Source organism: Anopheles coluzzii, chromosome 3 (genome assembly GCF_943734685.1).
Source record: "Anopheles coluzzii chromosome 3, AcolN3, whole genome shotgun sequence".
In the NCBI taxonomy this organism is placed as follows: domain Eukaryota; kingdom Metazoa; phylum Arthropoda; class Insecta; order Diptera; family Culicidae; genus Anopheles; species Anopheles coluzzii.
The window spans coordinates 65787673-65801845 of NC_064671.1; the positions used below are offsets into that span (position 1 = coordinate 65787673).

General features: G+C 41.6%; 1 protein-coding gene and 1 long non-coding RNA gene across 2 annotated transcripts in view; one reads left to right on the forward strand and one right to left on the reverse strand.

Moving 5' to 3' along the window:
- Nucleotides 1-5054: 5054 nt before the first annotated feature.
- LOC125907564 (uncharacterized) overlaps nt 5055-14173 on the forward strand; it is a 72875-nt gene continuing 63756 nt past the window's right edge. The window contains exon 1 of the long non-coding RNA XR_007452775.1: nt 5055-5946. This is a non-coding gene — a long non-coding RNA (uncharacterized LOC125907564). The remainder of the gene's footprint in view (nt 5947-14173) is intronic.
- Nucleotides 10238-11820, reverse strand: LOC120959483 (CLIP domain-containing serine protease B14). Its single transcript, XM_040382912.2, has 3 exons — nt 11272-11820; nt 10695-11026; nt 10238-10610 (listed from the first exon to the last, which is right to left on the reverse strand). Exons 1-3 carry the CDS (start codon nt 11742-11744, stop codon nt 10288-10290), a joined length of 1128 nt encoding a protein of 375 aa, XP_040238846.2. The 5' UTR covers nt 11745-11820; the 3' UTR covers nt 10238-10287.

Below are 14173 nucleotides of genomic sequence, written 5' to 3' on the forward strand. Positions count from 1 at the left end.
TACATACCCACTCGCCTCCGGATTTTAACTAAGATTATTTCAGCCATACAAAAATGTTAACAAACGCCAATGCGCCACAATCTCGAACTTGGCTAATGCATTTTTATTTTTTTTCTTTTTGTAAGCATAAATAATTTGTGAAAAAGGTAGAAAAACTTCGTACATGTTATAACCGATTGAAACAATGTTTTAATGTGTTATAAAAATGTTATAAAGATATTTTACCTCATTTGAGATAAGTTTTTATGACGTTTCTTCACAAGGTTCGAAATCCAATACAACCCGGAATATGAACTTAAACCATGAAGGTAAGATTAGTTTTTAACCTGTTGAACAAATATTTAGTACTTTAAAAACATACATATTTAAACTCTAATTGTATAAATCGCTAAAATAAACGTGTTATTTTAATAATAATCGAAACAGCATCAGCTCTATATAACCTTCCTAGCAAACAGTGCATCAATGATGTATATGTTTGTATTTTTTTGAGTTACCTAGCTTATGTTATTGATTTTCAAAACCTTACATAAGTTAGGTAAATGATTTAATAAAAATAGGTTGTACTATTTATTGAGACTATTTTAAGAAAGTAACTGGGAGTAAGTTAGGCCGGTCTGGTTAAAGATGAGACTCAAACAGTTGCTACGACTATCACATGCTACTTGGACGCGACAATTTCTGTTGGTGATCATCATGATTGAGCCGGTCTGGTGGTACAGTCGTCAACTCGTACGACGTAGCAACATGCCCGTCATGGGTTCAAGTCCCGAATAGACCGTGCCCCCATACGTAGGACTGACTATCCTGCTATGGTAACAATAAGTCACTGAAGGCCAAGCTTACTTCACTAGTGGGTACAGGCAGGCCTTGACCGGTAGCGGTTGTTGTGCCAAAGACGAAAAAGAAGAAGAAGAAGAAGTGAGAGTAAAACAGTTATTATAATTATTATTATTAATATTATTATTATTATTATTAAATATTAGTATTATTATTAGCTTTTCATTAATTAGCCCGTTGATTTCACTTTACACACTATATTGCATACTTCCTCCGATAACGTATATAGCCATATCAATCATGCTCAATTATGTCTTATCTGTAACAGCAAACTGTTTACCATCTTGCAGCCGGTTCTTCTTAATTTACATAAAATATCTTAACATCGTGCGGAGCTTCAAGCGAACCGATATTCATAATGCTGATATTCCTAATCTGTTGACAAATTATCATCATAAATTATTTCCGCTCAGGGTCAATCGAAGTCCCTGCCATCCTTTCCACCAGCAACGCGAAACAATTGCGACAAAATCTCGTCACAATTATCTAAATAATTTTCAATTCATTATCGTTTATGGCCGATGTAACGGCGATGCATTATTCACCCAAAAGCAGCTCAATGCTGCTGACCGCCCAAACCACTTTTGAACCCGTTCTCCGATGCTTAGTCACCCATCCACCACTGGCACGGTGACGGCTATGATTTATAATGCAAAATTTTACTTCACTTCTCGTGAGAATCGCTTTTGCAGCGTCGTACTGCCGTATCGCGGTTGCAACCATCAGCTCGATTTCATTCTCACTGCCAAAACTTTCAACGAACGTTACCACTTCATTATCCTCTTTTTCGCTGAGCTCATTCTATAGGCCACAAAGAATGAGAAACCCAAAAAGAAAAACAAATAAACACACCACACACACACACTCACGTAAAACAATGTGCAGCCAGTAGTTGATTAAAAATTGATGCCGCTCGCCTTAATTACCGCTAAGCAGACTTTATTAAAGCTCGACGCACCACCGCAAGCAGCAGCATTTTGCGCTACTTTTCTTTTACAGAATGCGCCAGTCTGGGTGCTGGGTTTGCCTGGTTGGTTACTACATCGTCAACCCCGGCAGGACCTTCCCACAGGCGCGCCCGTACTACATTAGCGTTTGCACCTGTGCGCGACTGAACCACTCCTCAGAGGAGGACTGCGCTGATGCTGAGGATAATCAAACCCCACCCCAAAGGACAACCGCGCACTGCACAGCACAGCTCCGCAATGTGCTGCGCTCTGCAATTGAAAGTGGTGTAGTAGTACTTAAGCATACATTATGCATAATGCAACTCGCCTCCTTGTTTTTGCCTTCCCTTTTTTTTCTTCACCATTCCTTGTTGCTTTGTTTCATCCGAATACGCTCTCGCCGATTGCACCCGTTCAGGCGTTTTGGGGTGGCGTTTTATTTATTTCCACGCCAGCACAACAACACTCTCGACCACTCATTTGCCCCCAAACCATGAGGAACTCCAACGGGGGTTCCATTGCGGTATGTTGGTGTGCTTGAAAAGTGCACACAGGAGCGGATACGGGGATAAAGGTCTTCCCATCCCAAGAGGGAAACGGTTAATGCAGTGCCATTTGTCGAACGAATAAGTTATGCCTGCGTTTGCTGGCGCTGCTAAGCTGAGCTGAGCAAATAAAGCAGGCATTTAGGTTTTAAATTCTGAAGCACTGCACGGTTTCCATACCTCATTCCGAGGAATGAACGTTGCTACGAAACGATTATTAATCCTTCAATCGATTGCGAAAAAAATATAAAAAAGCAGCAAAGTACGGCGATAAACATCTTCAAACAAAACTAATACGGTTTCGCTGTCGGTGTAGAGGGCTAAATAAATCAATTACAACCAAAAATGCCGACTGCCAAATAAATCGTTTCCAAGCATAAACCGATCGTCGAATCCGCCGCTTTTTCCAACACCAAACCAACCCAATTTATGTTCTACGCCCAAGGCACAGTTCGCACTTCATCTGCCCTCGCGAAATAACGAATAGCGGAGTTGGAAATGGAACGAATGGAACGAAATTTTACGCCGATGATATGAAAACAAATGCAAACCCCGCTCGTATGGGGGTTTACACATGAAGCCGTATGGTACATATGGTAGTACAGAGAGGAGGAGTGGGAAGAGAAAAAAAAAACAAATTCAACCTCAAACTGAACAAACCCACTGCGCGAAACTCTTCAAACTTCTACATTCCATGCACCATGCCCATAAGCCGTAATGGAGAGGGTTTGGGGAAGTTCAAATGGGAAACCTTCCAAGCGTGAACTACTGTTTTATGCCGTTGTTTGAACCGATTTGAGGTCGTGGTAGTACATTACATCCATCTAAACGTGAGTCACCATGTGTTTAACGCCGTGTAGGGTTAGTTATTTAATGTAGGAGAGGTAGAAAAGTGAAGCTTTTAAAAGAAAAACATGTCATTTTTTTGTCAATTATTCTGCAACTTTTAACTCAATTTCGAACACACTAAATGCACCAAAATGATTGCGAAATGAACACCTGTTCCTTCTAGAAAGAGAATATTCCGCGCCAAAGTTAATGTACTATTGTTACCGACTGACGCTGAACAACGTGTTAACCCAACCCAACCCTTACTCATGTGTTGATTTACGTAATTGAATTACCGTTAAGTTCCACCAGCCCCCTCCACATTAATCCTATCAATCAATCGCCCCTACTCGAAACCTTTCCACAGCCGCCGCGCAATTTGCAATGGCGTACATGGCGAAAAGCGGAAATAAAAAGCGCAATCACGCGATGGATTTCGCGATCCCACTATGAAAGCTTCCGAGCTGGAGCCGGATCAATGTAGGAGTAAGAAGGATGTATCGAAAAAAAACACCACCCAAACATGGCTTTGCCAACTCATTTCCGAAAATATCTACTTCCTCACCCTGCAGTAAGTGGAGACTTTTGCAACCGACCCTGCTGAAAGGCGCGCAGAAGAAACTTTTCCAATAAAATAGCGCTCGAGCAAATTGAAATGTTTTCGTAACTCGTAATTTTACGGATCGACAAATGGCGCCATCACGACAGGAGGGCCCCTGGCGCGATGGATTGTAAAGTAGGACACCCTGCTACCACACATGGTACAACTCCCGGGCAATACGGTGGAAAATCCGTCACACTGAAAAAACATTACTCCATTCAGTGGCGAACGGTGGCACTATGACGACTGATGAACTTTACAGCCTTACTACCGACCGACTAATGTGTTGCTTAAAATGTATTACTTTATTTGTTGGGTAAAGCTGCGGGGGAAGAAGATCAACAACAGAAATCGGCGTCACCCAACGGGACGGATCAGTGTGCGGTGTGGCTTTGGGAGTTGTAATCGGCTTGAAGAGCGAACGTTGTGTTGCATACACAATGATGGCCGAACTTTGTGCCAAATTGTAGAAGGTTATGTAAAAAGTACATCTTTTATTAATGTTTTTTTTTAATTATTTGGATGACGTTTTCCAGCATAAAGAGTAAAATGTTCGAAACGAAATAACTTTAAAAAGGTATTATTAATGCTATATTTTCGCAACAAAATTCTTTAAAACTTCATATTCAATTAAACTTCCGTAGACCCATAAGCTCTCAACTCCCCATTTAATAAACGATTCCATTGAAAAATGCTCAAAAATAATCATTTTTCGAGTTTATTTGCTATTTATTTTACACCTTATTCATACATTTTTTTCGTAAAAACAAATATTTGCCTATGTACGGATACGATTATAGTTGGTTAAGAAATGAAAAGGATTTTGGGATTTAGGGTAGTTTAGTTTAGAAAACCAGCCTGGCCTGTTTTTTTTTGTTTTTATCTTTAGTTCCTGATAATGAAATGTAATATTATGTCATGATTTCGGTGTATAATGCGATTTTGCATGGAGTAAACCACTTCACAGCATTTTAACGTTGTGTCGGGGTTTCCCTCGACAGATTTATATAGATATCGATGGATACATATAAACCGTAGCGGTTACGATTGAAGAACTAGATTCGTTTATTTTATGATAAAATGTTTCACATATGTCTAATCTTGATGTCTGTTGAATGAAAAGGTCTATTAATCGGTTAAATGAAACGGCGCGTAAGCGATACTAAACCTCAAATAAAACACCTTCAAACGACACACAGCTGTGCTGAGCCATCGTATTACTACCGAAACATAATTTCACCAAAACCAGCTTACCATCTCCACTTGTCACTAAAATACCACCTAGTGGTAGTGTGCTGTATCGTCAAGAATTATTGAAGAGTTGGGAAGCATAGTGTTGATAGTATTATTTAAAGTGTCTGCCCTCACCATACACTACCATGTCTGATTGCATACTTTTTGTGGATCGTTTGCAGTGCAACGACTCAAACTTTCATTCAGGACTATCTAGTGGTCTTTCGTAGACGATATCTAAAAACGGTTTACCTCATGCAAAATGGTCTGCTTACAAATCCGGGACACTGACCGTGACATGGGGCCATTTTCCGACAGAAACAGAACAACATCGAGTAACAAAAATGTGGAGGATCCATCATTGACAAGAACACTATTTTGACTGTAAACACTTTTTATTCCGCTTTTCACCTTATACCGCCTATTGTGTGCCGAAAGCCATTAAGCCGAGGTCTCCGTTTATCTTGGCCGAACACATTTATCGCAGGACGCAGATAACATTCAGAATTCTGATATACGGGAAATCATACTCGTTCCAAAGATGTTCTCTGGGATCAACAACGACATAGCACTGATCAAGCTGCCTCCAATTCCGTTTGTTTGTGGATCAGGGACGATTATCAGATCACATGATGAGGCTGTGCTGTAAGCTAAGGTCGCTACAATATATTTCTTTTACAAAAAAAAAAACTCTGCTGTATGCTCTATCGAAAAGAAAAATTACGGACAACTCGTGAATGATTAAAACATTCCAGCAATGGGGGCCTACACGATTCTAGTTAGTTTTTTGTATGGAGTTTGACAGTTGGAGGCTGAAATCATGTAAACAATCCATACAAAACCACACAAAAAACTAGCCTGCGATTTTCAGTCTAGAAAATTTTAGCCTAAAAGCTAGAATTAGATTCGAGTACCTGCTCGAAAACACGGTGTTGTTTACATTTATCCCAAGGTGCATTAAAGAGATCAGGTGGTGGAATCCAGAATCAAAGTGTATGTAGTCCAGGTGGTCTCATAGCACTTTTTCATAACGAATTTTGAACATCACTTTTTGGCAGAACGGGTGAAATTTTTTTCTCAAACAAGCTTTCTGGAGGCTTGACGAATTCTCAAAACACTCTTAAAATGTTCATTCAGAAGCAGAAGCGATAAAAATCAGCCTTCTAAATTCATACACTTTACCATACCTGTATATTATACTCAATTAGATAGCTGGTCGAAAACTGCTATACAAAGCAAACAGCTGACAGGCTGAAATTTCAGCCTACGAATTTCAAACGGAAAGGGCCCCAATATGCTAAATTATTCAACAAAACACTTAAATACTAAACACTATTCTCTACACTATACTTCTTAAACCAAAGCCTAAAGTCCAATGTTGTGGCCTATTTTCCCCCTTTGTTTACATGTGTTTTGATGTACATTTTGCCCCATAGCAAACCATTTTACATTTTCACAACATTTGATGTTGATTTTTAATTTACATTTTATTAATTTAAACATGTTTTAATACGTCTACTTCTGATTATTTTCCATGAATAAGATGTTGACGCATCGATTGCCGTCATGACATCAATGTACAGTGGTTCACCCAATGAGATACAGAGCAAAATCCTTAACAGTGTCATTTTGTCCCAATTTCCCCTATAGCGAATGATCGGCATGTTTTCAGTAATCAGCTAACTTTGCGAAATATATGTGCCTTTGGACAGCAATGGATGTGCAATGGATGTATTGACTTCGAGATTAGGGGAAATTGGTTTGTGTGTTGTATAGTGTCCTTCATCCATCGCGTGTCGCGTGTGATCAAGGGAGAGTATGATGAAAAGCTGCAGCTGTTCGATCTCGCTACGTGTGCAATGAAAGCAAGTGCCTACGCCGCTGATGACTCTTAATGGACATTCCCGTGGTTCGGGTTTGTTTGGTTCTTTGGAGCAGTTTCCAATACAACTGATAAGAGGTGCACTGTTACCCTGATATTGTTTTCAAAATAACGGTTTAGGGTATGCCTACAAGATCTCCTCAAAATCACCATTTTTAACACGCGTATTTTTCTGCCCAATTCATAAACGGGGTATACGTCTGGGTGAATAACCATCTGCGCATCTATGACATTTCAAATATAGAAATCCCGGTTTTTGGAAACATGAGTACACAAATTGGTTCAAATAAACAAAAAATGGTCCGTAGCTGGCTATTATTGTGTGCCAAAGGCCAACCGAAATTGAACATACGGAACGGCACACACTGTGTTCTGACATCGTCCTCTCAACGCAAGTTTGATAGTTTCGGGCTTCCCATGTATACCGTACATACAGTGAAAGACGCTTTTTGCGAGGGCTGCTTCTTTTCTGGCCTGTGTTATGAAGTAAATTTTATCTAGCCTTTTACATAGATACAGACTTCCATCTCTACTGGATACTGCAGAATATGGACGATGGTTCAAATGAGCAAAAATTGTTCATTTCGACTTGCACATTCGACATTCGACTTGCACGAGCAACTAATTATTCCTGTAAGTTTTTTTCTGAGGTTCAGAGTGAAGCTACTTCTTTAGACATACATTACATTGTAAAAGTAAAAATTGCGAACACAAATACGATCATAAGTATAAAAAATGCGTTCGTAATACACCTTACGCAACACAAATAAATTATTGAAAATCATGAATGTGTACCTGTATGTGATGGATGCTTTAAGACCCTTAAATGCTTAGAGAAATTCTTTTAATTTTCTCGTTTCTGATTATTAAAGCCCAACCTCTACGAGCCATGCAAAATACAGCGAAAATTGCTTTCAAAAGCACATACGCAGTAACCAAAAATTTATCAAACACAAAAAAGGACTGGTTTGCGTTAACAGCACAGCTGGTCAAAAAGATTCCTGGTGGTTAACACAACTTTTCCTCCCCATCCAACCCCACCGATGGGGTTACAGAAATTGTCAACCGCACGTTGCAGACCTTTTGTCAAAATTAGTTACAAACCGGACCAGGGCCGAAAAGTTTCTCGCCCGATGGTGAAATGTAACAGAAGTTTTCAGCATTCGGTCGATGGTAGCAATTATACCAACCGTAGAGACAAACAGACAACAAAAACCTATCAACTTCAGGTTGTCAAAACCATGCAGAGAGTTTAAAATGATTTTACTCCATTCATTATGCTCAATTTCACAACGTATGGGTTTTCATTTTAAATTATATCTTAATAAATTTCATAAAAAAAGAAACATTTGATTCTGTCCTACAAATGGCACATCAAAACAAAAATTGTGTAACAGATCCACGCAACTACAATTTAACGCCATGCAGAAGTTAATAATGGCTGGAAATAGTTGGCTCATGGTTTGGTTCTGATAAACTTTCTTGACATGCTGTTTGCACCACCACATCATAAACATGCACTGCGCAAAACAGGAAATCCATGCCCAACTGTAATGAGACCGTCCGGCCACAGTGCTTTCCCCTCCCTCACTACAGCACTGGTGGCCTTCCGACACATCTCCATCCATCCAAAAATCCGCCCAAAGTTTATCGTTTGATAAAAAGTGTGCAATAAATTAACGTCTCGCTTCTGACGTGGCTGCGAGTGAATTCCAAACCCATCTTGAGCGTTTGCTGTTTCTGGCAGGTACCGTACCCGTCCACCATTGATCACTGAGCAAGGGTGAAATGTTTGCATCAAATCGAGAAAACCCAGACCCGGAAGCCCAGACTTGGAGGGGAGTCAATTCAAGCATCTACATCAACAACACCAACAAAAAACACAACGGCAACGAACCGTCCAATGCATCTGTTGCAACACTTTCCCCGTTTTTCAGGCAACAACGTGCAAGAGAAATTAGTTCGGTTTGCATCTCAGCATCTGAACTTTTACTGCTAAAATGGGAAAGAAACGCTACCAACCCACCTCGTAAGCTGAAAACCTAATAGGATGTGTGAGTGTGTTTTTTTGGCCCCCAAAATGCTCCCAAACCGCGTGGATAACCGCACCAAAGCACTGAATCTTCCAGCACGCAGTGGACTCGAGAGAAGTGTACTGACCGTTCCGAGCTAAACGAGCTATCCGGCTGGCCCTGCCATCGATAACAATCAGTGACTTTTGAATTATTTTACCAGAAGCTCCATCCACCTTCGGAGTGGTGGGGGATAACGGCCATAAGTCTAGGGCTTACCTAGCACTCCTTCATGCTCCAGTTTTCCATAATTTTATTCCCAGAATCATACTGCAACACGAAACTCCCCAAAAACCCTGTACACTTTTGCAACCTTCCGTGGTCGAAATTCGTGGTCAGTAACTGTACACTGACCACACTGCACAACGGTTCGCCCGAACTAAGGGTAACGGACCATCGCAGCACAGGTCCGGCAAAAGAAAATGCTGATTAGTAGGTAGCAAAGCCACACTATCCATCAAGATTAGGTACACATTGCTTGGAAGGTATGTTCAGCGCTGCTGTTGCTCCGGAATAGGTGGCTCTGGCGGTCGCGAAGGGAAATATTTTAATTAAAATGTCTCATAACGAGTTATCTCGTGCGAACCGTGTGCCGGCAAAACCAATCCGGCAAACCTGGCGAGGCAAAACTCATCCAGCAATACAGCTCCAGTTTGCGTTTGCGTTGAAATTCTTTGCCCACGGTAAACAGTTTCTAGTGTTAAATTGAGAAACTGTGTTTGGTGCTTCTTCGAAACTGTGCGCTTCACCACGAGTTACGAAAAGTTGATTTCGGGAGCTGAAAATTCGGAGCTTCCTATTTGCTTGGATGCGCAATATCAGATGTCGGTGGGATTAGGATGAAACTTGGAAGCTACTTATCGCTACGGACACCCCTTACTGATTGCCAGCTGTTTGGCAAGTGTGGTTCGTTAGGTTAATTGGCCGGGCAAGCAGTTTGGCTCGTCAAACTTGAAGCCCACTCTTTTCGTCTGCCGTTCTGTGTGTGTTTGCGCGAACAATCACAGACAGTTTGGTCAAGCAAGTGCTTATGATTGCTAAGCACTCAGGTTCTGCTTGATCCTCGGAGCACGAGATTTGCAAGAGCTTTCGGACACCTTGCGCCTTACTTCCGTTGATTGATGCTCGTGGCCATAGACTTGGCAAATAGCTGCGTCCTGGAATTTGTATCACCAATGAAGAGATGGTGTACACCCACCAGTCTAGACGTCCTTTTCTTAACAACTTACCCTCAGAAATGTATTTCGGAGAATTAGCAAGTGATAAACAACTTCCGACGCTCATACACTCAACAAGTCCTCATTTATTGTTTACCGAACAGCGCGAGCAGAACTAAATTCTACGCCAAAATTCCACGGAACATCTCCCGCTCCAGCCATCCCATGTAGTGGCTAATGTTCGTGTACACCCCTGGCACACCGTCCCGGCCACAGCGAGGCCACCCGAAGCTGGTTATGCCGGCCAAATACCACACACCACCCACCGCTTCCATCAGCGGCCCGCCCGAATCCCCATGGCACGTGTCCTCATCGCGAATGCCACCAGCACATATATGGCCCAACCCAACACCGACCCCACTGGGCACCTGGAACAGCTTCTTGCACCGCTCCCTGTTGAATGCGCGAAGATTGATCTGCTTCAGCTGGTACGACATACCGGTGGCTATTCGGGAGGAGGGAATCGTAAATTAAAATGCATTCCATTGTCCATGCAGGTGTCATCTTCTCTACGCCACTGTGTACTTACACTCCTTCCCTGATTCGGTCGAACCCCAGCCTGCTGCTGTGTACTCTATTTCTGGATCATCCGACGACCCCCACGGTAACTGGGCCGTGTCGTTGGAAACGGGCAAACATATCGGTGCGACAAAGACATTGTACTCCACGTCCGCTGCCAGTTCGATCAGCACAATATCGTTCACGTGTACGCCCGCGTTAACGCGATACTCGGGATGCTGCACAAAGCGGGCGACGTCGTAATCCTTCCGGCAGATCGGTACGTCGTAGCCTTTGACCTGCTTGCAGTCTTTGCTTCCGCGATGGTTCATGAAATTCCATTCCGCAACGCGCACGGAGTGGCTGGAATGGCGATGTAAGATAATAATAAATCTCTGTTAGCAACGAGCGGTTTCGATTAGAATCGGAATAATCGGTGGAATTCATCATGACATTCCCTCCGTGCGAGAGAGGTATTGAGCGTGCACTGATAGGTGTAATTGAAAGTATGCTATGCGCAATAGATCGTTTGTCATAAGGCCGTCAGGAGACCTTTTTCGAAAGCATTGATGTGTTCCTTACTTTCTTACCCATTTCTTCATACTTACATTTTCCATCCCTTGCTCTTTGCTGCGGTGAAACAGTGGGCAGCACTCAGCACAAACCGCTTGCTAACCAGTGATGCGCCACAGTTGCCGTGAATCTTACGATTGCGTGCCTGAAACCGCAGCAACGCCATCCAAGGAAATTCGCCCAGCTCCGTATCGTTGCCACCGATGATACGAACGCCAAAAACGGACGGCCCACAGTTCGGCTCGTTCACAAACGCAGGACAGCATACGAGAGCCCCTCCATCGGGCCGTGTGCCACACTGCAGCCCCTCCAGGTGAACGGTATCGCTGTGCGCAAACAGATCCTTCCGCAGTAAGTCAAGAACGTAGCCACACTCACGCACCCGTACACAGCGTCCGGCGGTCCCGTTTGGCGTGGTGCACGGTTTGTGCTCCTGTCCATGGCCCTGGTCGATGGTGATCACCAGCAAGCAAAGCAAACCACAAGCTACGTACCGCCGGCTATACATTTCGAAAACTGCACAGTGTGGTAAACGATCCGCAAGCAATGAACTGTGGAACAGCACTGAACAGCACTTTGCAGCAAGATTATGACACAGATTCGGTGACATAGTATTGATGACGGAAGCGAAAAAACGCCCCTCTTTTGTAAATTGCATCATTGCCGTTGATGTGGGGAATCACCGAGGTTTTGTGAATTACGCATTGCCAAATGCAGCAGAGAGTTGTTTTTGTTCTCTCTTTTTGAGGAGAGAAACAGACGGTCCATTATACTTGAAGCTACAGATGGATTCATCGTCTTTATCTAATTTTAATAATAAAACATTTGTAAGAAAAAAAACCGTATATAACAGCATGCCTTGAACGCTGCGATTAATTATTGCTATAGAACATCGGACAACCGGATTCTTTATTATCTTTCGCCCTCACACTGTGTTATTCATATGATCCAGACATACAGTGGTTCACAAAATTTAGGTACGGCATGGAATAACGTTTTCGGATCGTTTAACTTACTACGTTTTAAAATTATCGTCATATTTTTAGGGAAAGGACGTCTTAATTACTTATTATTTTTTGTATATTTAAGGATCAAAACAATTTAAAACATGTTTTTAAACATCAATTTAACCACCTGCAAGTCAAGAATTCATTTGAAACCAAGTAAATAGAAGTTAAATTGGCTGAAAAAAATCCATTAGAATATAAACGTTTATTTTGGAATTATTTGCAAATTGATTTTTTTTTTCTTTTTTTTTCTTTTGTAAGTATAATAATGTATCTTTCTTTCGTTTTTACTACTGTCATTGAGATCTTTGAACTCTTATCGGGGAAATATTTTTCTGGTTTATTGATATGCAATCGGGAAAGGTCAGAGGCTCATGAAATGCCTGATCTTGAAGTGTTTATTAGCAAAGAGCATCACAGACGCGGTTCAGGCTATCATCTTTTGTCACTCTTTCACTATTCCCAGAGAATAATGAATGGTTGTTAACGACTACAAATAAAAATATGGCAAAACATTGCGAAGTTTATTTGCAATATTTCGTTACGCCTATGTCAGCTTTTTAACCGTTTTAGCACCATTTATATATGGTTTCCCACGATTTATTGGTCAGTTCCCATAATCTTTTGGGCTAGTCTCAATTTATTTATCGAAACCCATAGATTTTTGGTTCGTTCCCATAATTTATTGGTATTGTCCGATTGGATATCAATTGATCCTATCAAATCTGGGAAACGGTCGAAAATCGTGAGAACACACCCAAAAAAAATGGAAACCATTTTTTTTAAAAATATGGGAACCAACCAATTAATCGTGGGAGACCCTATAATTTAGATTATCTATTATTTAAACCAACAAATATAATTCCTCTGGTAATTAATCTATTAACTGCAAACATTAATTTTTTGTGTTGAAATTTGGTTAAAAATTGAGGCTCAAGTTACCAGATGCAGCTAAAACATAAAGCTCGTAAGGCACTGTATACACAACGGCTAATTTGCATACATCACAGGTTGCTTTTTTAATTAAATCTTAATTGTCTGGACACACGCCTCGTTGGTCCCAAAAAATCCCCAATATAATGTCTAATCATTCCCGTCTCATAACGCCTCGCTACGCCTTTTCAGGCCGCATCTTTTTCTGTCCAGTGCAGCATTCCATAGAACCAGTTCCTCACCCTGGTCCAACACACTGGATGAACACAATCTTCAGGTCAGCAGGTTAAACCAGTTTGCTGTGTTCACCCGTTTGCAAACCCGTGTGAGTGGTGGTGGTTTGGCGGTTCTATTGCACTTTGTTTGTAGTTTCCTACCGTAGCCTTCAGCCTTCGAGACGGTGCAATGCCGATCTTGCCGTGTAGCTAAACCACCATATATTTATCGTAGACAGGGCCCAGCAACAGCAGCTCCATTTCACCATCCAATCATGTTTTAATTCAACTTTATCCCTTGTTAATTGGAACGGATGCCAACGGTACCGTCGCCACTCAGGAGCTAGCGCTCTCTGGAATGAAGGTGTGTGCGGTTTTTACTGTCTGTTTTGCTGTTGATTTCATCACATCAACCTTTCAAGCGTTCATTTTGATACGAAATATGCTGTCTATGCTTTTTTAAGCAGCAACCATCAATAAAGATTAGAAAGGAAGCAAAGTGCACAAGCGAGTGTCCAATATGTTAAGGTGTTTTCAATATTAAGCTAGAAGACTGCGCTTCCTCAGTCTACTACATTGCAAGTTCAGGCAAACAAGCAATAACAAGATTCGATTTGATTCTTCTCAGAATTTAGACATCATTATTACTACCATCTGAGCTTATTATCCCCAATTAATTAGCTCTTGTTATGATCTCTTGTCTGTAATATCCTTGCTGAGGGTAAATCCAAATGGTCCACTTCGGTCCAATATAAACGCCCCTAATACACACACACGCAACA

Excerpts from the sequence above, each read along its gene's own strand:
- LOC120959483 (XM_040382912.2), bottom strand. The coding sequence starts at position 11,744 with ATGTATAGCCGGCGGTACGTAGCTTGTGGTTTGCTTTGCTTGCTGGTG. Across the intron at positions 11,027-11,271 it reads AAGAGCAAGGGATGGAAAAT|CCACTCCGTGCGCGTTGCGG; the intron begins GTAAGTATGAAG and ends TCGCCATTCCAG. Across the intron at positions 10,611-10,694 it reads GACCGAATCAGGGAAGGAGT|CCACCGGTATGTCGTACCAG; the intron begins GTAAGTACACAG and ends CCTCCCGAATAG.